The sequence below is a fragment of the Galleria mellonella genome, unplaced genomic scaffold (genome assembly GCF_026898425.1).
Source record: "Galleria mellonella isolate WM207_F2 unplaced genomic scaffold, CSIRO_AGI_GalMel_v1 utg121, whole genome shotgun sequence".
Taxonomy (NCBI): Eukaryota; Metazoa; Arthropoda; class Insecta; order Lepidoptera; family Pyralidae; genus Galleria; species Galleria mellonella.
The window spans coordinates 1,554,058-1,579,202 of record NW_026441983.1 but is presented as its reverse complement, the minus strand read 5'-3'; the positions used below and the strand labels follow the sequence as shown (position 1 = coordinate 1,579,202).

General features: G+C 32.4%; 4 protein-coding genes and 1 long non-coding RNA gene across 6 annotated transcripts; 3 read left to right on the top strand and 2 right to left on the bottom strand.

Moving 5' to 3' along the window:
* The first annotated feature begins 963 nt into the window (after positions 1–963).
* Positions 964–12,028, top strand: LOC128201716 (uncharacterized). Its single transcript, XR_008253391.1, has 5 exons — positions 964–1,422; positions 1,537–1,722; positions 2,273–2,634; positions 4,014–4,160; positions 10,072–12,028. It is a non-coding gene; the product is annotated as an uncharacterized LOC128201716 (long non-coding RNA).
* LOC128201686 (uncharacterized) lies at positions 4,229–12,457 on the bottom strand. 2 transcript variants are annotated; one of them, XM_052899384.1, is made up of 3 exons: positions 12,249–12,457; positions 9,903–10,046; positions 4,229–4,355 (listed from the first exon to the last, which is right to left on the bottom strand). In XM_052899384.1, exons 1-3 carry the CDS (start codon positions 12,314–12,316, stop codon positions 4,229–4,231), a joined length of 339 nt encoding a protein of 112 aa, XP_052755344.1. In that variant the 5' UTR covers positions 12,317–12,457. The 2 variants fall into 2 exon arrangements, 1 of the variants encoding a protein (XP_052755344.1); XR_008253375.1 differs by lacking the exon at positions 4,229–4,355 and adding an exon at positions 4,585–4,717.
* Positions 5,260–7,355, top strand: LOC128201675 (uncharacterized). The gene is made up of 5 exons (XM_052899353.1): positions 5,260–5,279; positions 5,374–5,590; positions 5,674–5,859; positions 6,512–6,876; positions 7,265–7,355. Exons 1-5 carry the CDS (start codon positions 5,275–5,277, stop codon positions 7,311–7,313), a joined length of 822 nt encoding a protein of 273 aa, XP_052755313.1. The 5' UTR covers positions 5,260–5,274; the 3' UTR covers positions 7,314–7,355.
* On the bottom strand, positions 6,244–9,538 carry LOC116413356 (putative nuclease HARBI1). Its single transcript, XM_052899310.1, has 5 exons — positions 8,926–9,538; positions 8,635–8,831; positions 8,292–8,424; positions 7,803–7,941; positions 6,244–7,672 (listed from the first exon to the last, which is right to left on the bottom strand). Exons 1-5 carry the CDS (start codon positions 9,160–9,162, stop codon positions 7,254–7,256), a joined length of 1,125 nt encoding a protein of 374 aa, XP_052755270.1. The 5' UTR covers positions 9,163–9,538; the 3' UTR covers positions 6,244–7,253.
* An 806-nt stretch (positions 12,458–13,263) lies between the features above and the next one.
* LOC128201647 (zinc finger protein 665-like) lies at positions 13,264–17,104 on the top strand. The gene has a single exon (XM_052899234.1). The coding sequence runs from the start codon at positions 14,379–14,381 to the stop codon at positions 16,407–16,409; it is 2,031 nt and encodes a 676-aa protein (XP_052755194.1). The 5' UTR covers positions 13,264–14,378; the 3' UTR covers positions 16,410–17,104.
* Positions 17,105–25,145: the final 8,041 nt, after the last annotated feature.

Here is a 25,145-nt window from a genome sequence, read left to right as displayed (position 1 = left end):
TCGGCCGTGTACGATGGACGAGTTGTAATAAAAATAAAATTAAAATTGAAATCTTGTACTAAAATCATAGACTTAACATACCTACCGTACTAGGATGAAACTATGATTCTGTAACTGGCAAGGAAGATAGTACTCGCAGAGAAGTGTACATTCAAACAAAAAAAAATGCTTATCACACCGATGCTACTAGCGCAACAAATTCCGCGCGGAATAATTTAGAACTAATAGTGGCGGTAATTTCAAATATCCAGTCATTTCGATAAAAATGACGTTCTCGTACAAATGTGCTTGTCTGTGCTTGTCATATTGAATACAGCAAGCACAGAGTAATACATTATACAGCAGTCGTTTCATATTAATGTCATGGGATCTAACTGACCCAAAACTAGCAATACATCTATTTATTTATTTATTTAAATCGTGATCTCGTTCGACCTCCACGCAGTTCACCCTGGAAACCATCGTCATTAATTCAAATGGAGTTCGTCACAATGGGCTGATTAACATTACTTTTAAAAACCAATCAAGTTCCAGGCAATTTACTTTACGGTTCTAATATGCATTGTTCTTTTTCGTATTATGACGTAGAAAAAACAATCGGACTTATACCTGGATAATTTATCTATGGCTGGTTATTCATATACACTGCCTTCGTTCAGAAACAATACAAGATTTTTTTACAGTAAGTTACGGTATTTATGTCCACATAGTTTCGATAAAGTGGTGGTTAAATAAATATAACGAAGATGCAATTACTACAAAACATTATTAAGTAGATAGATTTACTTTATTAATGGAAATATTCTCGTTATCTTTTTGAATGTTTCGAATTGTTTTTTAAAAAGTATTTCGTGCAAATTTTTGAACGTAGCTAGAAGACGTTGATCCGTTTAAATATGAATTTTTCATTCCAGATAAATTATCATATTGAAGGTTAGGCACCATGGTCTCCGACCTTAGCGTGTTCCACAAAGAATAAACGTACTTAAAAAATTATATGAATTTTTCGAAGTGGGTTTTGAAACTGGAATTATTTCATTACTTGGCTCCATTTGAAGTAATTCGAAGTCTGTCACTTAATTTTTATATTATTTTGTGTTTATCGACAACAAAAATATATATCATAGCGTAAGTTTTTAAATATATTTTGTGCTGGAAAAATTTATATTAATTAATGTAAAGTCTCACACTTTATTAAATCGCATATCAACGTCTGGTGAAAATTCTCGCTCACGTCACCGCGTAATGTACCGGTAATGAGAAATTATGTGGTAATTTTTGAATATTGATAAGGACGTGGCTGTGGGTTATAACGACTCTGCTCAAGCGCGCGAATATACAAAGCGTATGCGGAAAAGAGTCGCAGAAGCTTTGAATTCGTTGGGAGAAGGAGCTTTTTAAAGACTGGAAGGATGGCCACATGTAAATATTGCAAAACAATAAATAACGAATTATAATCAACTTTTTTTTTTTTTTTAATATTTTAAGGGCTTTTACCTTCTTCAGGTATATCAGTCCTATTGTACCCTGTTACAGTATTTGGTGGATTATAAAGCAAAACTAAAAAGAAGAGTTGCTGCAGTACGTCTGTCTCATAACTGTACTGGAGGTGGGCCTTCCAATGTTCCACCCTTGGATGCATTGGAACGAAAATTCTTGAGCATTCTAGTGGCGGGTTTTGGGTCCGGTTTGTGTAATGTACAAGTTGACCCATTTACAAATGTGAGTAAATTGTAGGAAATTTTTATATATGTAAATTCTGTGTTCACAAATAAGTCACTTGCAAAGTAGGTAAAGGAAGTGGAGTACCAGAGGCTTCTATGCGTTAATGTATTGTTTTATACAATTCTATGATTCATCTAATGAACATCAATCAGTTTTAGAGTGTAAACTTTTACTTCATATATCTATAAGGCATCATAAATATTTATTCTCCCTCCTAAATACCTGACACTTTCTGCCTGTCTGATGTTATTTTATTTATTTCCTTTGGATGCATACTATCATAATTGATTAACAATATTTAAGAAATACAATTCCTATAATAGCTTCCTATAATAATGTTTGACCTTGACAGAAATTACCCACCTATCCATATATATATATATATATATATATAAAATAAATAAAAAATAAAAATAGCCTTTATTTCTGAATTATATATATATATATACAACGGAGTCAAGGGCACTCCGGACCCCTGTACTTTAGATCCCTTTACAAATGTCTCTATTGGTCATATATATATATATATAAATCACATTATTTTCAGATACCAACTACTAGTGGCAGTGCATTGGGGTCAGAAAATTTGGACACCGACTCTGATGCAGTAATGATTGAGTGCACTGCATCAGAGTCAGTGTCCCGAGGAGACATACATACAGAAGAGGAAATAACTATAGACACACAAGAAACAGGAATTGAAGTACCTCAAGTAGAACTCAAAGTTCCTACAGAAGCCCCTTCGTCTGACCTGACACATCAGTGTACAACAGGGAACTATTAGTATGGAGAAAGCTCGGACTACCTTAATAGATGTCGCAAGGTCACGACTGCAAGAACAGAATAGACGGATGCTGTTACAGAGCAAATGCTCAATACATTAATAAGGATAGCTGAATCAATTAACAGGTAAAACAACAATATTATTGCATTATTTGCATGGCTGTGTTTCAGTTTGAAGGGTGGGATATGGCGTGAATTTACAGGGTACAGAGGATTAACACCTGAGTCCTCAGGAATGGCAACGCATGGGGGGTATCATGGGCGAAACATTATACTCTGTTATGTCCATGGTACTGCTCATGTCTATAGGCGACGGTTACCACTTACCATCAGGTGGGCCGTCAGCTTGTTTGCCATTTTAAGTTGCATAAAAAAAAATTTCAGTTAATTATATGTATGTATTTTTTTTTAAATATCTTATATTACTTTTTACATATTTTATATAATATATATCTAAGAGAATATTTGGTATTTATTACATAGTTTATGGAGAACATACAGTAGACACAGACAAACTGGAACAATATAGTTTTGTTTTTATATATATATATATATATATATATATATATATATATATATATATATATAGAAAAACAAAACATAGAAATAATATATATTGTTATTATCATCCATAACAGAGTATACTGTTTCGCCCATGATACCCCCTATGCGTTGCCATTCCTGAGGACTCAGGTGTTATTCCTCTGTACCCAGTAAAAGGGCATATATATATATATATATATATATATAAGCCCTTTTACTCCGAATTCACTATAACCCTAGTAAGACATATTTTCCCTTTCTATATATATATTATAATATATCTCTCAATTCGGTGTGCCTCCTGGCATAGGCCTCTTCCAGCTCTCTCCACTGGGGGGAAGGGATTGTTAGTAATGCGGATTATCAGTTCCATTGCTGACAATATACCCTTACAGGTCGACCTCCCCGTGGTCCCCCTGGAAACCATCGTGCTGAATTCCAAGTGTATTCATCGCGATGGGCTAACTGACCTGCCTTTTCATCTTCATTCCATTATCGTTCATTAAAAAAAAAAAGCTCTCTCCACTGAACTCTATCTTCCGCCACTCTACTCCAGTAAGGTCCTAAGGTTTGACAGACTTTCATTGTTCATTGTATAAATGATATAAAAAAGAAATTAATAAATAAGCCAAGAACTATAATGCCCAATGTCTACCACATTAGGTATTATAGTCCTTCTCAGAGGGGGGGAAGGGATTGTTAGTAATGGGGATCAGCAACCCCATTGTTAGTAATAAACCCTATCAGGTCGACCTCCTCGCGGTTCCCCCTGGAAACCATCGCGATTGGTTTATTGTTGAATTTGTTACGATGGGCTAACTGACCTGCTTCACCCTCATCTATCATCCCTCACTGGTGTCCCGCCAGCGTATACCAATAGCGCAGACGGGGCTACCATTTCATTATCATCCATTAAAAAAAAAAGTCCTTCTCAGAGTAATCTATTTTTTTTTAATTTGTAGAAGTTGGAGAACTCCAGAGGCGAGAAACGAGGCGCCTGGCAGCTAAAGCTTCATTTAATTCTGCACTTGAAGACTGAGACAGTTCGTGGCGAGTATGATGGAGTTGCATTGTACCCTCTAATGGAGCCTCTTCATCAGTGAGCGTCGGTACTGGTTTAGACTGTTCTGTCGTATCATGCTACATCACACAAGCATTACTTATAGACGCTGCCACCTCAGGGGCATGATGAAGTACTCTGTGCACAAGCAGGCAACGGATTCAAGCTTTCAAGAGCCCAATTATCCTCTCGATTACATTTCTCGTCCTCACATGTACACTGGTGTAATGCGCTTCTTGTGAGCCTGGGACAGTATTTGTTTTTTTTATACAACTTAGAATGGCAAGCAAGCTGACGGCCCACCTGATGGAAAGTAACCGTCGCCTATAGACATGAGTAGTACCATGGACATAACAGAGTATACTGTTTCGCCCATGATACCCCCCATGCGTTGTCGTTCCTGAGGACTCGGGTGTTATTCCTCTGTACCCTGTAAATTCACGCCATATCCCACCCTTCAAACCGAAACACAGCCATGCAAACACAGCTGCTTCACGGTAGAAACACGAATAGGACAGAGGTGGCCAAGCAAACGACTTTTGTACAGTCTCCCTCTGGTAGTAATGGGAGTCACCGTACACTTTCTAAGAGCATGTCCTGAATCACCTGCAGTCGTATTATGAACTTTTAAAAAACCAGTCAAGTTCCAGGCAATTCACTTTACGGCCATAAACTGCCTTGTTCTTTTTCGTATTATGACGTACAAAAAACAATCCGACTTCTGCCTGGATAATTTGTCTATGGCTGGTTATTCATTTACACTCCATTCGTTCAGAAACAACACAAGATTTTTTACGGGAAGTTACGGTTTTTATGTTCACATAGTTTTGACATGGTAGTGGTTAAATAAATATAACGAAAATGCAATTATTACGATACATTATTAGATAGATAAATTTACGTTATTAATTAAAATATTCTCGTTATCTTTTTGAACGTTTCGAATTATATCTTAGAATGCATTTCGTGCACATTTTCGAACGTAGCTACATGACGTTGTTGATCCACTTAAAATTCCGCGCCGAATCCACTTGAATATGAATTTTTTGAAGTGGAGTTTGAAACTGTGAAACTATTTCATTACTTGGCTGCATTCCAAATAGTTCGAAGTCAGTTAATTTTTACAAAATATTTTTTGTTTATCAACAAGAAAAATATATATCATGGCGTAAGTGTTTTTAGTGTTTTTCTACATATATTGTGTGCTAAAAAAATGCTATATTAAATTAATGTAAGACTTAATTATTTTAATTAAATCGCAGATCAACTTCTGCTGAAAATTCTCACACACGTCGTCGCGTAACGTACCGGCAGTTAGAAATTCTGTGGGAATTTTTAAATTCCAATAAGGACGTGGCTGTCGGTTTTAATAAATCTGCCCAAGCGCGAGAATACGCAAAACGTATGTGGGAAGAAGTCGCAGAAGCATTAAATTCATTGGGAGAAGGAGCTTTTAAAGACTGGAAAGGATGGTCAAATGTAAGTATTACAAAAACTTATTGTTTTTAATTTTTAATAACAAATTATAATCAACTTATATAATATCAAAAATATATTTACAGTATTGGGTGGATTATAAAGCTAAATTAAAAAGAAGAGTTGCTGCAGTACGTTTGTCTCAAAACCGTACTGGAGGTGGACCTTCGAATGTTCCACCCTTGGATGCACTAGAACAAAAGTTCTTGAGCATTTTAGGGGCAGGTTTCGGTTCGGGCTTGAGTAATGTACAAGTCGACCCATTTCCAAACGTAAGTAAATTGTAGGAATTTTTAATATAAATTCTGTGTTCACAATAAGTCTCTTGCAAAGTAGGTAAAGAAAAGTAGAGTACCAGAGGCTTCTATGTTTTATATAATTTTATGATTCATCGCATGCACATAAATCAGTTTTAGAAACTTTTAATTCATATCTACCATCTGTAAGTCATAATAAATATTTATTCTTTCTCCTAAATGCCTGACACTTTCTGCCTATTTGATATTTTATTTATTTCATTTGGAAGCATACTATCTTAATTAATTAACAATATTTAACCCTTAAAAGCCTGATTTTTTAAATCAAATTAAAAAAATATAAGTGTATCCTTTACTGTGTTTACTAATGGGGAAAAATAGTAAAAAAAATTCAAAACGATATTTTTATATTTTTATTTTGAAAAAAACTGGTAACATGTAAACAGCCAAATATTAAAATAAAATCGATTGTAGGCGCCCAATATGATTTATAATACCGGTATCAAATTTGAAACTTCATGTATTTAAGGGTTAAAAAATACAATTACAATAATAGCTTCCTTTATTAACATATGACCCTGACCGAAATTACCATAAATTATTTAATATTATAATTATATATAGAATAAATTGCATAGAAATGAAAATAAATTTATATTATTTTCAGATACCAAGTACTAGTGGCACTGCATTGAGATCAGAACCTCTGGACACCGACTCTGATGCAGTAATGATTGAGATCACTGCATCAGAGTCAGAGTCCAGAGGAGACATACATATAACAACTATAGATACACAAAACACAGGAACTGAAGAGCTTCCACATCCTCAAATAGAAGAAGTTCCTACAGAAGCCCCTCCGTCTCGCCCGACACGTCGTAGACCAAGACAACAGAGAACTGTTAGCATGGAGGCAGCAAGGAATGCTTTAATAGATGTTGCAAGGTCACGACTAGAAGAACAAAGAAGACAGACAGCTATTATGGAGCAAATGCTCAATACATTAAATAGGATAGCTGAATCAATTAACAGGTAAAACAACAACATTATTTCAGTATTTTCATTGTATTATTTTTTTAATATCTTATATTACTTTTTCCATATTTTATATAATATATCTAAGAGAATATTTGGTGTTTATTACAAATTTATGGAGAACATACAGTAGAAATATACAAACTCAAACAATATTTCTGTTTTGTTATATCAACTAAAATTCTATGAATATAAATAGACTTTTTATCAGAGTAATATAATTATATTAAAAATGCAATTAGAAGTAATAAACTATTTATATAAAACATTTAAAATTAATGTTCATTCTATAAATGAAATAAAAAAGAAATTAATAAATATGCTAAGAACTAAAATGCCTAATGTCTACTTCTCAGAGTAATCTATATTTTTTTTTAATTTGTAGAAGCTCGAGAACTCCAGAGGCGAGAAACGAGGGCGCGCCTAGCAGCTAAACCTTCATTTAATTCTACACTTGAAGACTGAGACAGATCATGGTGAGCATGATGGAGCTGCATTGTGCCCTCTGATGTAGCATCTTCATCAGTGAGTGTCGGTGCTGGTATATTAGACTTTACTGTCATATTATGCAATACCACACAAGCATTCACTATAGATGCTGCCACCTCAGGGGCATAATGAAGTACTCTGTGTACAAGCAGGCAACGGAATCTAGCTTTCAAGAGTCCAATTGTCCTCTCAATCACATTTCTTGTCCTCACATGTACACTGGTGTAATGTGCTTCTTGTGACCCTGGGACAGTATTTGTAATGGGAGTCATCATATACTTTCTAAGAGCATATCCTGAATCACCTAAAAATAAAAGTAGCATGTTAATAATACAAAAAAAAAAAAAAAATTCTTTACAAAAAGTATTAAAGTTCTAAAATCAGTAATGAGTAAACACAATTTTAATATTTTTATAATACAAATCAATTCTCACCAAGTAACCAAATGGACTCATTTCTGCTTAACTGTTCTAAATGCTGTCTTAGGGGATGATTTGTCCAAATGAAGGAGTCATGAGTAGCTCCTCCATAGCTGGCATCCACACTTATAATTTCCATGTCAGCATTACTAATCTAAAATGTTTTTTTTTTTTTTTTCAGATTAATAACATGACAGAAGAACATAAATCTTAAGTTATTAAAATTGTATATGAAATAAGTATATTAGTCAAATATTTAATTATAAGTGTGATGTAAATTATATGTATTAATAATAAAATTATTGTTTAATGTGTTTTATAAGTTAGTATAATGTATATTTAACATAACTGTAAATTTTAATTTTTGTTTTATAAATGTAATAAAGCTCATATGAATTAATTTAGTACATTTATATATAATCACAAAATTAAATATTGGTGTGTATAAAATTTAATGTAGTGTAATTGAAATCAACAAGCATCAAACATAATAAATTAACATACCAACTGTACATTTAGCGAATGATACTGTTTTCTACAGTAGTACCTCTCCTCGTTCTCAGTTGGGCGTACAATTGCAACATGTGTACAATCGATACACCCCAACACTCCTGGCATTCCAAATTTATTATAAAATCTATAACAAATTATTAGGTTCATTCTTTAATAATTCCTTTTGAAAATACTTTTTTCATTACAAAATATTTTCTAGTATGTTTATAAGAAAAGCTATTATTATAAAGGAGATGTGTTCAGTAATAATGGATAGAAGGAATAGCTTGTATTAATAAATCTTAGTTATTTTTGTGGAGGTTAATACTTTATTAATAATATAATAAAAAAATACCTTATGATGTTAGCTCTTCGCTCCTCTGACGTCCTCGGAAATTTAATATATTTTGCCTGTATTTCAGGCAAATTTAATAATTTTGTAATTTGTTTTATTATTATAGAAACTGTAGGTTGGGCGATAGAATGGCCAGCAATATCGCCAATTGGGCGTTGATAAGAGCCCGTTGCGAAAAACGACAATGCTACCAAAACCTAAAATAGAAAAAAGTTGACAGTCAACTAAGTCACAGTTAATTTAAGAAAATATATTAATGACAATATCATCATAATAAGGTAAAAGTGTAACCTTAGTCTCTAATGTCAAATCTGTGGACTTTGATGATCCTGCCATATGAGGCCTAAGCTCATCGCAGAGACTGTATACCAAACTTTTGCTAAGACGATATCGTTTTATAAATTGCTCATCGTCAATATCAAAGGGATTGGATTGGTCTCGCAATCGTCTTCTTTTAATTTTTCGCTGTTCTGCTTCATACATAGCGTCCATTTCCAAAAATTCTAAAATTTCACCTTCATCAGACATACTGAACTACAAACACTTAACAAACTTGAACACACAAACTTAATAAATTAGAAACAAAAAAAAAACACTTCAAATCGATGCAAACTGAATACAAATAAGTCTTTCATATCTAGAAAACACACAAAACAATTCAAAAAAAGGCACTTGAAGACGCCGTAAACTGAATGGTTTGTAAACAAGTTTTAAATAGTCAAATGACGCGTAGAAATGTCAAATCAGGAGCTCGTAATACGAAATAACCAGCCAAAATACGGGCAGATGTCGCTCAACTGTCACGTGACCGCTGACTGGCTGGTTTGTAGCGTTCATAATATGAATTAGCAAGGCAGTTCAATTTACGCCGTAATCTGCCTGGAAATAAGAGTTCATAATACGGCTGCTGTAATAACAAGTAGCGTGTTAATATAATATTAAAATATATTATTCTTCAATTAGATTAAGTATTAAAGTTCCAAAATTAGTAATGAGTAAACATAATTCTAATATTTTTACAATACAATTCAATTCTCACTGAAAACGGCGCTGGTTGGAGAGGAGGGCAGCGACAATAATAAAATAATATTAAGAGAGAGGCTTACCAGTATAATTTCTTAGACTATCACAATCCAACAATATAACAATAATAATATGTCACTCAAATAGAAAAAACAAAATAAGTATCAAAAAGACATATTCATAATATAAAAATATAATTCTAAAAAGGTAAATTATATAAAAAGAGGCCTGTCGCCAACACTCACCAAGTAACTAAAATGGACTCATATTTGTTTAACAGTTCTAAACGCTGTCCTAGGGTGTGATTTGTCCAAATGAAAGAGTCACGAGTAGCTCCTCCATAGCTGGCGCTGGCATCCTCACTTGTGATGGAGATCAGCGTTACAAATCTAAAATTTTTTTTTTTTTTTTCAGATTAATGACATGATAGAAGAACATAAATATTAAGTTATCATAAGTGTGATGTAAATTATGTTTGTTAAGAAATAAAATTATTGTTCAATGTGTTACATAAGTTAGTTAGTTAGTGTATTTAACATGTTTGCATATTTAAATTTTCTATACTTATAATAAATCTGTAGAGAGGTCAATTCTGTACATGAAATATATTTGCAAAATAACTATCAGGCGGTGATTAGTGATCGATACTGATGCCAAAAATGCAATCAGTAAGATTTTTGTCTGTCTGTCTGTATGTTCGTTATAGAAACAAAAACTACTCGAAGGATTTTAACGAAACTCGGTACAATTATTCTTCATACTCCTGGGCAGGTTATAGTATACTTTTCATCACGCTACGATCAATAGGAGCAGAGCAGTGAAGGGAAATGTTGGGAAAACGGGAGAAGTTACTTCATTTTTTAGCTACCGTCGCGTGTGCAGCCTTAAGACCACTTTTTAAAATGTAAAAATGTCCACACGTGCGACGCCGGGACGGGCCGCTAGTTTTATTTTTATTTTATTTTATCTTTATTTGGTCTCCTAGTAATTGTTACACTGATAAGATTTAATATTAAAATTACCGTCTATTTATACTTAGTGTACAATCATTTTAAAGGAAAAACAGCATGCTAATTAACAAAAACAATAATATGGTATAACAATCTCTTGAAGTATTTGACATTGGTATAGTTTTTTAGATTCAGTAGATGATTGCTTCACATAAGTTTTTTAGCTATTTAAATTAACTGTAATGCTTTCCTATAGAAATCCCCTTCTGTATCGAAGTGAATATCCAAGTGTTGCTTGCAATCATTCAACAGCTTGCAAAGACGTGGTACAGTGGAGTTGGCACCAAGAACAGTTCTACGGAACGGCACGGACATTAGACTGATGTAACTACGGGGATAGTGTACGGGCAATCGAAAATTAAATTTGGCAAGAAGCTGAGAACAGTCAATTCTGTTCCTAAACAACTTATATAAGAACATTAAATCTATTAATGTTCTACGCTTATCAAGTGATACCATATTGAAATAGATAAGTCTGTCCCCGTAGGCCACCAAGGTCTTAGATTGTCGAGCTGAAAAAGCCAAATGCCAGAGAAACCTTTTTTGTATACGCTCTAATCTTAAAATATGGGTCGAATAATGTGGTCGCCAAACTATCGAACCATATTCCAAGACGCTTCGAACTAATGAATAATATAATTTTATTTTAGTTTTTGGATTTACAAATTCCTTGGCATTGCGAATTACAAAACCTAAAGCTCTTGATGCCTTTGCTATTACAAACTCTATTTGAGGTAAATATGTTAATAGTTAGTTAGTTAATAGTTGTTTTATATATCTAATAAAGCTCAATTTGAATTAATTCAATACATTTATATATAAATACACACACACACAAAATACGTGAATTTACTGGGTACAGAAGAATAACACCTGAGTCCTCAGGAATGGCAACGCATGGGGGGTATCATGGGCGAAACAGTATACTCTGTTATGTCCACGGTACTGCTCATGTCTATAAGCGACGGTTACCGCTTTCCATCAGGTGGGCCGTCAGCTTGTTTGCCATTCTATGTTGTATAAAAAAAAAAAATATAAATACACAATTAAACTTATTGAAGTGTCATTGAAATCAACAAGCATCAAACATAATAAATCAACATAGCGACTGTGTATTTAGCTAATGATACTGTTTACTACAGTAGTGTCTCTCCTAGTTCTCGGGCGTACAATCGCAACACGGGTACAATCGATATACTCCAACACTCCTGGCATTCCAAATTTATTAAAGCTATAACAACAGAATAAGAATAAGCTATAAGAACAAAACCAAAACAGCATGTAAAGTAACGTAAAGTAAGTAACATGATGTAAAGTATCACACACAAGCCAAAAAAAAAAAAAAAAAAAAAAAAAAAAAAAAAAAAAAAAAAAAAAATTAGCTTCATTCTTTAATAATTCCATTTGGAAATAAACTTTTTTTCTTTACAAAATATTTTTCTAGCATGCTTATAAGAAGAGCTATTATTCTAAGGGAGATCTGTTCAGTAATAAAGGATAGAAGGAATAGGTTGTACTAATAAATCTTAGTTATTTTTGTGCAAGTTTTTGCTTTATTAATATAATAAAAAAATATCTTACGATGTTAGCTTTTCTTTCCTCTGACGTCTTCGGAAATTTGATATATTTTGCCTGTATTTAAAGCACATTTCAGTTAACCCATCGAGACGAATTCCATTAGAATTAATCACGATGGTTTCCAGGGGGAACCGCGTGGAGGTTGAATGGAGTGTATTGCTAGCAATGGGTCAGTTAGATCCCGTTACTAACAATCCCTTTCCCCCAACGTAAGTATGTTTTTTTTTTTTTTTTTTTTTTTTTTTTTTTTTTTTTTTTTTTTTTGATGGGTGAAAATGGTATGGTAACCCCGCCTGCGCTAACGGGATACGCTGGCGGAGCACCAGTGGAGGGTGATAGATGAGAATGAAAACAGGCCAGTTAGCCCATCATGATGAATTCATCAGGAATTAACCATGATAGTTTCCAGGGGGAACCGCGAGGAGGTCGACCTGGTTGGGTATATTGCTAGCAATGGGATTCTAAGTCTCCATTACTAATAATCCCTTTCCCCCCACGTAAGTATGTTAGGTGCAATAGTTTTCTCTGATAAATATTAGTTATCAATAATTACTATAAAACTATAAAAAATAAATACTTTTTTGACAGTCAATTTGTCTGAAGTTACTGATTTTGCAGATAAATAAAATGTTATTGGCCGCTTCCATTTTTTTCTCACACCTGTCAACATGAACATAATCCTTTACAACCAATCCAATTTAAAACATGTATTTCGATTATTGTATCCTATGCGTCTATGTGAAACACCTTAAATAGAAGTAAACACAATACTTTGCCTATTCAAAAAATTGCCATGTTACTAAAAAAATTATATAAAACTATATTAATAGTATAAAAATTGATATTAATGTAATAAATACCTATCAATTATACGTTAAAATGACCAAACCGTTCAATATTTGTTTTTCCAAGTTTAGGAATGGATATGGCTGATAACTGTATAGTACATTCTGTTATTAATGCAAAGAATCTCCATTGTAGCACTACGATCTAAGATCTAGCAAAATGCTAACAAAAGGTTGTCGCGAGTAAGCTCCAGCGTGCAACTATGACCCGATATACAAAGTACAAAAATTTTATATCTTATACGAAAAATAAAAATACGAGAATTAAAATTAGAAAAATATTTTAAATATGTAAAGTAAAAAATTTCTTCATTGACAGGAGGATGTGGGGTTGCCATACGATCACGAACAATGCACTAAATTCTAAGACAATTGTTAATTTATTAAATAGTTGCTTTTTACTCATATCATGAGAGTGATGAAATGTTTAAAAAATATTACTATAAATATAAGGGATTTTTTTTTATTATTAGTAAAAATTAACAAACAAAATATAATTAAATACTAATACCTCCCTTTTACTTTATATGTATTTTTAAGTAGCAATACTTAAAAATCCGCAACGCAACACGATCTTTTTTCGTTGACAAAAATTTCTGTAGGGTAGATCCAAGCCCCTGGTCAGATCACTAACGTACACTTATCTGTACAAGAATTTCCTACCTGTTCTTAGAGTAAAGATTTTGGCTTTAGACATAGTCATAGCTTCTCTAATCTTACTACACGGCTGACTTGTTCGACATATTGTACTGTTTATTCCTTGTGCATTTTGTGTGTGCTTTATTTCTCCGACTCGATAATAACAAAGGTAATACCGGCCATTAGACCGATACATATTATTTGTAAACTTAAACCTGCCGCAGTTTATCTATTCTGTTTTATTTTCCTTCTCTAGCAATTGGTTGTTATTTTTACGGCCACTTGTGGCAGTGTTATGTACAAGAGACTTGTACTGAAGACGTAAATGTCCAGTAAACTTTCAGTCTGTACCCTCTTTAGTAAACACGAGATAACCTTAGAACTATCCTATCAAGACTTCCTTAAGACCTGATGACCACTGTGTAGTAATGATGTCACAACACGGTCAGTGGGTACGCTCTTTAGTGGACGCGACGTGACCTGAAAACTGTCGTACTAGGAGTGCATGAAGACCCAATAAAAATGTAACTGTACATGAGCAATCTAACTGTAATTTTAAAATACCCCAGCATGTTTATCGTTTATTAAAAACTTATAACTAAACAGATCATATGTATTCGCGGTGTCCACAGTGCATAGTAGATCAAACATGGCTACGAGCAATACACAAGGTGAGAATTTGCATGTCTCCGACAACACCCAACAGCAGGTGACTCCACATCATGAAGAGCGTCCAGACTACTCCTATGTTATGAATACCACACAGGAACCGTTGATTGAACAAGATGAGTTTCAGCATGGTATAGTCGGAGCGGGAGTTGTAAACACTGTGACTGAAGAATTGGAAGCTAATCAAATAATATACTCTGATGAGACAAATGAGCTCTTAAGTCTGTATGAGGATTATGTAATGGAGAAACAGTCGACTATAGAACCCACAGTTGTACAAGGAGTAACCACATTTGGAAGTACTGAATATTCAACACCTGATTCTGAACGAGTTCCGTATAATGAAGATGAGGAGCGTAACGTCTTTAAATCTGAGCACCAGAGGAGAAGAATATCATGTGATACAGTTTATTCATGTGAGGTATGCAGTGAGACATTCAACTCCTACAATACACTGGAATGCCATATGTCAGTCCATAATGAACAGGAAATATATTCGTTTAATGTAAAGCCATACACTTGTGATGTATGTAGTAAATGTTTTAATAAAAAATCAATACTTCAACAGCATTTGTTGATACATACTGGTGAGAAGCCATATAGTTGTGATGTATGTAATAAATGTTTTAATAGAAAATCAACATTGAAACAGCATTTGCTGATACATACTGGTGATAAGCCATATGGTTGTGATGTATGTAATAAATGTTTTAACAGTAAATCAAAATTGCAACGGCATTTGATTATACATAGTGATTTGCAATATAGTTGTGATGTATGTAATAAATGTTTTAACAAAAAGTCATTATTGCAACGGCATTTGACTATACATACTGGTGATAAGCCATATAGTTGTGACGTATGTAATAAATGTTTTCACCAAAAAGGAAGTTTAACTCGACATTATTTAATACATACTGGTGAGAAGCCATATAGTTGTGATATATGTAATAAATGTTTTACCACAAAGTCATCATTACAACAGCATTTGCTTATACATACTGGTGACAAGCCATATAGTTGTGATGTATGTAATAAATGTTTTAACAAAAAGTCATTATTGCAACGGCATTTGACTATACATACTGGTGATAAGCCATATAGTTGTAGTGTATGTACTAAATGTTTTAGTCAGAAAACACATTTAACGCGACATGTTTTGATACATACTGGTGAGAAGCCATATAGTTGTGATATATGTAATAAATGTTTTAACAAAAAGTCATTATTGCAACGGCATTTGACTATACATACTGGTGATAAGCGATATAGTTGTAATGTATGTAATAAATGTTTTAACAAAAAATCATCATGGCAACAACATTTGATTATACATACTGGTGACAAGCCATATAGTTGTGATATATGTAATAAATGTTTTAACAAAAAATCATCATGGCAACAACATTTGCTGATACATACTGGTGATAAGCCATATAGTTGTGACGTATGTAATAAATATTTTAGACAGAAAGCACATTTAGCACAACATTTGTTGATACATACTGATGATAAGCCATATAGTTGTGACGTATGTAATAAATGTTTTAATGTGAAAGCAAATTTAGCACAACATTTATTGATACATACTGGTGATAAGCCATATAGTTGTGATGTGTGTAATAAATGTTTTAGAAAGAAAGCAAATTTAGCACAACATTTGTTAATACATACTGGTGACAAGCCATATATTTGTGACGTATGTAATAAATGTTTTAAACAGAAAGCAAAGTTAACACAACATTGTTTGATACATACTAGTGATAAACCATATAGGTGTAATGTATGTTATAAATGTTTTAGACAGAAAGCAAATTTAGCACAACATTTGTCGATACATACTGATGATAAGCCATATAGGTGTGACGTATGTAATAAATGTTTTAGAGTGAAATCAAATTTAGCACAACATTTATTGATACATACTGGTGATAAGCCATATAGTTGTGATGTGTGTAATAAATGTTTTACCAGAAAAACAACATTGAAAAAGCATTTGTTGAAACATTGATGACAAGCCGTATTAAATGTGTAATACATGTAAATGTATATGTAAGTATTTATAAAACAAGATAATGTTCGGAGATACAAACAGCAATAATTATAATAATTTATTTGTTCAAATACGGGTGTTACAGATGGTACATTATTAGATTTTATTAAAATCTTCTTATGTGAATATACTTTTAATATAAATACTGATACAATGCCGTTATTATAGTCTCATATATTACAATGTCTTAATCGTAATAATAATAGAATAAAAATGAAAACAATTATTACATCAAAATTTGTCTTGTCTCTTGTGTCATGGGAATACAGTGCAGTAATTTGTCGTTTGTTTCATTTTTAAAACTATTTGTCATATATTCGTTTAAAGTGTAATATACTTTGTCAGTTAGTGTTTTCTTGGTTCTTTCTTAAATATATGCGAGTGGTTAATGTATTTTATATATTGGGGCAATTTATACTTTCAGACCCATGCATGCATGTTACATTTTGTGGCACGAATAATATGACAATGTCTTTTGCTGTTTAGCGTTTCATAATCTGTAATATTAAATTCTATTAAAATTGCAGCTTCATAGATACAAAGAAAGGAAATGTCGAAATTTTTAATTTCTTAAAATATGGCTTTCACAGCTCTGTTACATGTATACCACATATGGAACGAACACATTTGGAATACAGTGCAATAATTTGTTGTTTGTTTCATTTTTAAAACTATTTGTCATATATTCGTTCAGAGTGTAATATACTTTAATATATTGGGGAAATATATTATATACTTTTAGACTTAGATTAAATTAGAGACTTAGAGATTAAATTCTATTAAGATTGCAGCTTTATAGATACAAAGACAGGAAATGTCAAAATTTTTAATTTCTTAAAATATGGCTTGCACAACTCTATTCCACGTTACCACATATGGAACGAACACATTTGTTTGCTTTTAAACGCTTTTTCTCTCCCTGAGGAATTTCTCTAATAGAGAACTCTGTACTTGAGTGTTGAGCCTGCAAACGTATGGTAAGCGCTTAGAAGTGCAAGTTGATTAGTGACTTTTCGTAACAAGTAAATTGTATAGGAGTGCTGATTTACTTTTGTACAAATGTGATCAAACTGCGTTTTCCAAGTCATATCAGCGTCAATATGGATACCTAAAAAGTTAACACAATGAATTTCCTTAATTTTCCCGCCATATAATTAATATTTATATTATTCAGAATTTTATTTTTCTTTTTAAATGTCATAAAGTTAGTTTTATCTATGTTTATCTGTAGGTTGGTACTTCTAGCCAGGAGACTATGTATTTTAATGAATTATTTATATTATATTTGTAAAGTTTGGGATCGTCATTGGTAAAAATTGCTGTGCTGTCATCAGCATATAGAATCATTGGAGGAGTAATAGTAGATTGTTAATATAAATTAAAAATAATAATGGTCCTAACATACTTCGTTGAGGTACCCCATACATTACAGTTCTTTGTTCCAACTGATATTTCGTTTCAGTGTTATTATTCGTGTCTATTCTAGTCGTTTCTGTGATTTGTTTCCTACCTTGTAAATATGATTTTACAAGGTTAAGTACATTTCCTCTGATCCCATATATCTCTAATTTTTCAACAAGGATATCATGGTCTACTTGATCGAAGGCTCTAGTCATAGTCATAAATAACGCAGTTGTATTCTTCTTATTATCTGGACCACTCATATTTTTTTCTAAGAGTTTATAGATGGCTAAATTTATTGACTTTCCCTTTCTAAATCCAAATTGTTCATCTGTAAGAACTTTATTTTTCTCGAAGAAACGAGAATTCATAACATAGACTTGTAAAAAACTGTTTCCAAAATTTTAGTTATTACTTGTAGTAGTGTAATAGGTTTACAGAATTGTTTTTTTTTTCCCTCTATCATTCTTTATAAATATCGGTTTGATTACAGAAACATTTAGTTTGCTGGGAAATATCCTCTACCCAAAGGTTGTCTGGAAGAGATTGCTTAGCGATAAGGCCGCCTTTTGTATCACTTCTCATTAATATTTACTGTATTTGTTATTTCTCTTGTTACTTGGTGCAATAAAGTGTAAATAAATAAATAAAAAAATAAATAAATACACCCGTTTATATACTTCCATTAATTATGTGGCTGATTAATGGTGATACAATATTATATACATATTTAATTATTTTTGTGCAAATGCCATCATACCCTGTACTTTAGGTATATTTTTGTGTTTTTATTATTTTTTCAATTTCATGAGAGTTAGTAGGAGCCATGAAACAAGAGATGCTGATTTCTCCTGTTATCCTTCTTGAGTATTTTACGTTAGTACTGTGTGTTCTGTATGTCATCAATAAAAAAAGTAGTTGATAGTCTGCGCAGTATCTTCAGGTTTTGAAATATACTCTCCATTGATTATTATTTTTTTAATTTCCTCCGGGAGAATATTTTCTTTTTTAATGTTAATGATATTTCATACCGCTTTTGATTTGTTTGTCAATTTTATATTTTTTTGTTTATTATTAATGTAATCAGTAAAAGTACTTTTCTCAATTTGTTTACGTCTATACCTGTATAAGAGTTGTCGCTTCCTTTTAGTGCATCTTTTTAGGCCCTTAGTGAGCCATTTTGCTCGATGACAGATTGTTAATTTAATTTAATTTTTTCATTAGTAAACAAAGATCATACAGTAATTCAAATTACGTTGTGCGATTCTTCTGGGTTGTCGTTTTTATATACCGTACTAAAGGACAGTTGTTTCATATAGTTTTTAAATTTAATTATATCTTCTATGCTATAATCTCTTATCCATTTATACCAATAGTTCACGAGAAAGCTCTTTTTCACTGGGCATTGCATTACTTGTGCAGTATGCTCTGATAATCCTAGATCTAGTATCGTTGTCTTAGTCTCTTATATTATGGGCCAAATTGTCTATATATATTCCGCATCATAATCTGGTAGCTTCATTTATGTTTAAATTGAGATTGTATGAAATTAGCACTTGTTTAAAATCTTTCGCGATAGAGTTATTTTTTAATTTATCTATATTAAAGTCTCCGCATAGTATTATTTATGTCTTTAAACCATAATTTATTATCATAATTCAGTAACTCTACAGTTTGAAGAAGAATGTATTAATAAGATTGATTATCATTTTCGAGGGTTTGTAGATGCATACTATTATTATTTTATGCTCTGTCATTTCTATAGCACTACATTCAAACATTCCGTTGCGATTACATTGATTTACATTATCTATATTTTTATATTTTTGATTCTTATGAACTAGTTTACATTATTTATTTATTGATTAGTATAAATATGTGTACATGGCGGACTTAATGCTAAAAGCATTCTCTCCCAGTCAACCGTAGGGAAGTGTCAGAATACTCGAATGCGGTACTACTAATTATTGATATACATACATACTAACATTACATATATAAACGAATAAATATATATGAATAACAAATATACTTACACATATATGACATATATAATTACACATATACTATATTATACACGAATTTGAGAATAATATAAAGCACTTACTGCTCGGATAAAGATAAAAAGTGAGCGTGAACATATCCGCATTTTTTATAAGACCTGGAAAAAATGTGCAGCTAATTTGAAATTCAGCATCATCACTACATAGTATAAAACAAAGTCGCTATCGCTGTCTGTCCGTCACTATGTATGCTTAAATCTTTAAAACTACGCAACGGATTTTGAATTATCATGTATCAGTCATGATTACAACGAGCAACACACTATCTGAATTATGCATTCCATCTATTCTATTCCGAAATATTTGAAGCACACCGATGCTAGCGTAACAAATTACGCGCGGAATAATTTTGAACTAATAGTGGCGATAATTTCAAATATTCTGTTATTTCGATAAAATTTACAGTTTATTCTAGCGGCAAGCATAGAAAAGCAGATTATACGGTAGTCGTTTGATACTAATGTTTTTATTTTATTCATCAAACTATGTTCTATGCCATCCACCGAGCGACGAGATGACAGGGACTCTCTTTACCTAATTATAGAAATAAAACAAATCCTTATATAATTAGATAATAGTTCAATAAAAAAAACTTTTACATAACTTAATTATATTGTATTTATGCGTAAGTATGGCTGTGATATGTATATATGTACAAAAACTTACACTTTACTGACAAATCAAATCGCCAGTAATATATAAAATTATAATTTAGAACATAATCGAACTGTTAAAGGTAACATCACAAGAACAATGACCAAAGCAGACTATAATCAACCCATGCTGATGAGGTTGCATTCTTTGTTAGGTAGTTCTTATAACCACCTCATCAGAGCAGCTACGATCTTATTATTGTAGTCGCAGTCATTTTGCATTGTCATCGAACTTGAATGCGTATGAAATATTTATGGAAATTCGATGATTATGCATCGATAGTGTGTTAGCAAGTGTTTGAAAGTGAATTAACAACGAACCAGCATAACTGGAAAAGATATACAAAGCAAATAAAATAAAAAAAACTGTAAAAAATATATATTATGCTTGTATACCAATATGTGTACAAAGATTATTTATTTCTGAGTGTTAGTATTTTTTTTGTAACTCTGCTTTTTAAGGTTTTGTACCTCCAAAGGAAAAAACGGAACTCTTATAGGATCACTTTGATGACTGTTTTTCTTAGATATACATGGAGGTATTAAGTTGAAATTAGTATCATACACTCAGGTCTGCAATCTCTTAAAGTGGTGAAAAAATCATTCTTCTAAATTGACACAATCAAGAGATACCGCCCTTTATGTTCCACTTATATCGCATATTTTGCTATTCGCAAAACAAAAAAAAAATATAGAATACTTCCCATTGACTTAGAATCATGAAATTTGATAAGAAGCAATTTAATATAGCACAAGTAAAGAAAAAAATCCGAAAATTAATTTCATTATTTAAAAAAAAAGTCATTTCATTATTTTTAAACTTCTTTTTCAAACCATCCCCATTTACTTAATATTTCATTCACTACCCAAGAGCATACCTCCATACAATCCATGAAATGTGTGTTTTATATAAGTTGTGTATCTCATTATGTTTTCAGAAACTTTTAAATTAATTAAGAGTAACATTGCCACCCACAGGCAATGTTGCCCGATGCCAAAAATATGTCTTTACTGGTAGTACATTCATTACATTGTATATTTTTTTACATATAAACCCACAGACATATGGCATGCCTGAACTTCACTAGACACCTGCTCTATCGCATCCATTGTGTCAGCAATTAGTGATTCTAGATCTAGAACACGCTCTCGCTGGAATACACATCTGATTGTATTTCGGTTGACAATAAAAACTTTTTAGAATTATTATCATTGAGTTGAAATTTGTCCTCTTCACGACACCGAGGATATCTAGAGCTTTTATGTTGACTCTTGATTAGTCACATACTGTTGCTGTCACAATATGCCTTGTCTTTTAACTTTCATGCAATACCTGAAAGTCACCATAATTGTATAATGTATGTTAGGTATATTAGTTTTCTCTGAAAAATATTAATTATCAATAATTGGATATTATAAAAAAATCCATACTTTTTTAATTATTACAGCCATTAGATGTATGCCCTGAAGTATTAAATCTTTTAGGGATAGTTTGTTATTATCCATTTTTTCTTACACCTGTCAACATGAATATAATCCGTTACAAGCAACTCAATTTAAAACATGTATTTCAATTGTATTCTATGTGTCTTTGTAAAACACCTTAAATAGAAGTGAACACAATACATTGTTTACTGATAAAAATAACCATGTTATTAAAAAAATATAAAATTATATAATGCCATAAAAATTGAAATTTACGTAATAAATACCTATTAATTATAAATTAAAATGACCATACCGCTCAATATTTGTTTTTCCAAGTTTAGGAATGGATGTGATTGATAACTATATAGTACATTTTGTTGTTAATGCGAGTCATCTCCATTGTAGTACTACGGTCTAATATCCACCAAAGGGGGGAAAGGGATTGTTAGTAATGGAGACTGTGAATCCCATTGCTAGCAATATACCCAACCAGGTCGACATTTTTGCGGTTCTTCCTGGAAACTATCATGGTTAATTCCTGATGAATTCATCATGATTGGCTAACTGGTCTGTTTTCATTCTCATCTATCACCCTTCATTAGTGCTCCGCCAGCGTATCTCGTTAGTGCAGGCGGGGTAGCCATACCGTTTTCACCCATAAAAAAAATATCCACCAAAATACCAACAAACGGTTGTGGCGATTAAGCTCTGGTGTACAATACGAGAAATAAAACTGATTAAAAGTAGAAAGATTTTAAAAGTACATATATAATTAAAAAAGAATGATATACAATGACAGTAAGGCATGGAGTTGCCACGTGATTACGAGCAATGCATTAAATGTATGACAAATTTTAATTTATTAAACATTTACATTGTCCCTATATCACAACAGTGATGAAATGTTTAAAAAATATTACTATGAATATAATAGAATGAATATTTATTTTTTATTATTAGTAAAAAAAAAAAAAAATTACAAACAATTATAATTATATAATTCATACCTCCCTTTTAACTAGCAATACTTAAAAATCCGCATCGCCCTCACAAACCCTCTTCATTGTTAAAAATTTCTGTAGGGTAGATACAAGCTCCCGGTCAAATCACTAACGTACACATATCTGTACAAGAGTTTCCTTCCTATTCTTAGAGCAAAGATTTCTTATCTCTCTAATCTTACTACACTGCTGACTTGCCCGATATATTGTGCATTTTATTCCTTGTACATTTTGTGTGTGCTTTATTTCTCCGACTCGATAATAACAAAGGTAATACCGGCCACTAGAACGACACATGTTATTAGTAGACTTAAACCTGCGGCAATCTTCCTATTCTGTTTTATTTTCCTTCTCTGGCAATTGGTTGTTACGTTAACGACCACTTGTGACAGTGGCATGTGCAAGAGACTCGTACTGGAGACGTAAAATGTTCAGCAAACTTTAAAATGTGTGTTTATGATATCACAACACGATCAGAGGGTACCCTTTTTAATAGACGCGACGCGACCACAGAACTGTCGTACTAGAAGTCCAAGAAGGGGCAATGAACATTAAACTGTATATGAGCAGTCTAACTATAATTTTAAACTGCCTCAGCATGGCTATCATATAATAAAAACTTACAGCTAAACAGATCATATGTAGACGCAGCGTCCACAGTACATGGCAGATCAAACAAGGCTATGGACAATACACAAAGTAAGAATTTGCATGTCTCCGACAACACCAAACAGCGGATGACTCTATACAGTTGTGATGTATGTAGTAAACGTTTTAACAGACAATCAACATTGCAACAGCATTTATTGATGCGTAGTGGTGAGAAGCCATATAGTTGTGATGTATGTAATAAACGTTTTAGTCAGAAAGCACATTTAAAACGACATGTTTTGATACATACTGGTGAGAAGCCATATAGTTGTGATGTATGTAATAAAAGTTTTAGTCAGAAAGCAAACTTAACAAAACATTTGTTGACACATACGGGTGATAAACCATATAGTTGTGATGTATGTAATAAATGTTTTAAAAGAAAATCAACATTGCAAGGGCATATGATAACACATACTGGTGATAAGCCATATAGTTGTGATGTATGTAATAAATGTTTTAAACAAAAATCAATATTACGACGGCATATGTTGATACATAGTGGTGATAAGCCATATAGTTGTGATGTATGTAGTAAATGTTTTAACAGAAAATCAACACTGCAACAGCATTTGTTGATACATACTGGTGATAAGCCATATAGTTGTGATGTATGTAATAAAAGTTTTAGTCAGAAAGCAAACTTAACACAACATTTGTTAATACATACGGGTGATAAACCATATAGTTGTGATATATGTAGTAAATGTTTTAACCAAAAATCAACATTGCAACGGCATTGTATTATACATACTGGTGATAAGCCATATAGTTGTGATGCATGTAGTAAATGTTTTAGTGATAAGTCAACATTGCAACGGCATTTGTTGATACATACTGGTGAGAAGCCATATAGCTGTGATGTATGTAATAAATGTTTTAGAAATACATCAACATTGCGACGGCATTTGTTGATACATACTGGTGATAAGCAATATACTTGTGATGTATGTAATAAATGTTTTAAAAGATTGTCAACACTGCAACGGCATGTGTTCAAACATATTGAAGACGTGCTGTATTAAATGTATAATTTATGTAGGTGTAAGTATTTATAAGACAAGATAACATTCAGAGGTACAAGCAACAATACCTTAACTAACAAGCATTATGTTTGACATATCACGTGATTATCTATATTGTGGAAAGAAATAATGTCATTATACATAATATGTAGATGTGTGTATACGTGGAGAAGTCAAAAAGTTCGCGAAATGAGGAGAAAGGGAGTTGAAATTAAACATGAAACTGTTTTTCCTTCTCTATGTATTCTCGCTTAACTTCAATACATTTTTCGGATCTCTCAAATAATTTGTTTATCCCATTGAAGAAAAAAAGATTTATCTTTGCTGTCAACATAGGCCGAAATTGCCGACTTGACTTCTTCATCGTCGCCAATTTTTTCCACCCAGCTCCTTTTTCATGTTTGGGAATAAATAATAGTCGCTGGGGGCCGAGTCTGGACTGTAAGGTGGTTGGTCTTAATTTTCAAACCCG

What these genes read in the sequence shown, in the direction of transcription:
- LOC116413356 (XM_052899310.1), bottom strand. Translation starts at nt 9,162, where the DNA reads ATGTCTGATGAAGGTGAAATTTTAGAATTTTTGGAAATGGACGCTATG. An exon ending in ATTTGACATTAGAGACTAAG is followed by an intron (nt 8,832 to 8,925) that starts GTTACACTTTTA and finishes TTTCTATTTTAG; the next exon opens with GTTTTGGTAGCATTGTCGTT. An exon ending in ATTCGCTAAATGTACAGTTG is followed by an intron (nt 7,942 to 8,291) that starts GTATGTTAATTT and finishes AAAACATTTTAG; the next exon opens with ATTAGTAATGCTGACATGGA.
- LOC128201675 (XM_052899353.1), top strand. An exon ending in ACTGGAAAGGATGGTCAAAT is followed by an intron (nt 5,591 to 5,673) that starts GTAAGTATTACA and finishes ATATATTTACAG; the next exon opens with TATTGGGTGGATTATAAAGC. An exon ending in ATAGCTGAATCAATTAACAG is followed by an intron (nt 6,877 to 7,264) that starts GTAAAACAACAA and finishes TTTAATTTGTAG; the next exon opens with AAGCTCGAGAACTCCAGAGG.
- LOC128201647 (XM_052899234.1), top strand. Translation starts at nt 14,379, where the DNA reads ATGGCTACGAGCAATACACAAGGTGAGAATTTGCATGTCTCCGACAAC.
- LOC128201686 (XM_052899384.1), bottom strand. Translation starts at nt 12,316, where the DNA reads ATGTGCTTTAAATACAGGCAAAATATATCAAATTTCCGAAGACGTCAG. An exon ending in AGGAAAGAAAAGCTAACATC is followed by an intron (nt 10,047 to 12,248) that starts GTAAGATATTTT and finishes AAAAAATTTTAG; the next exon opens with ATTTGTAACGCTGATCTCCA. An exon ending in GAGTCCATTTTAGTTACTTG is followed by an intron (nt 4,356 to 9,902) that starts GTGAGTGTTGGC and finishes ATACTGTCCCAG; the next exon opens with GCTCACAAGAAGCGCATTAC.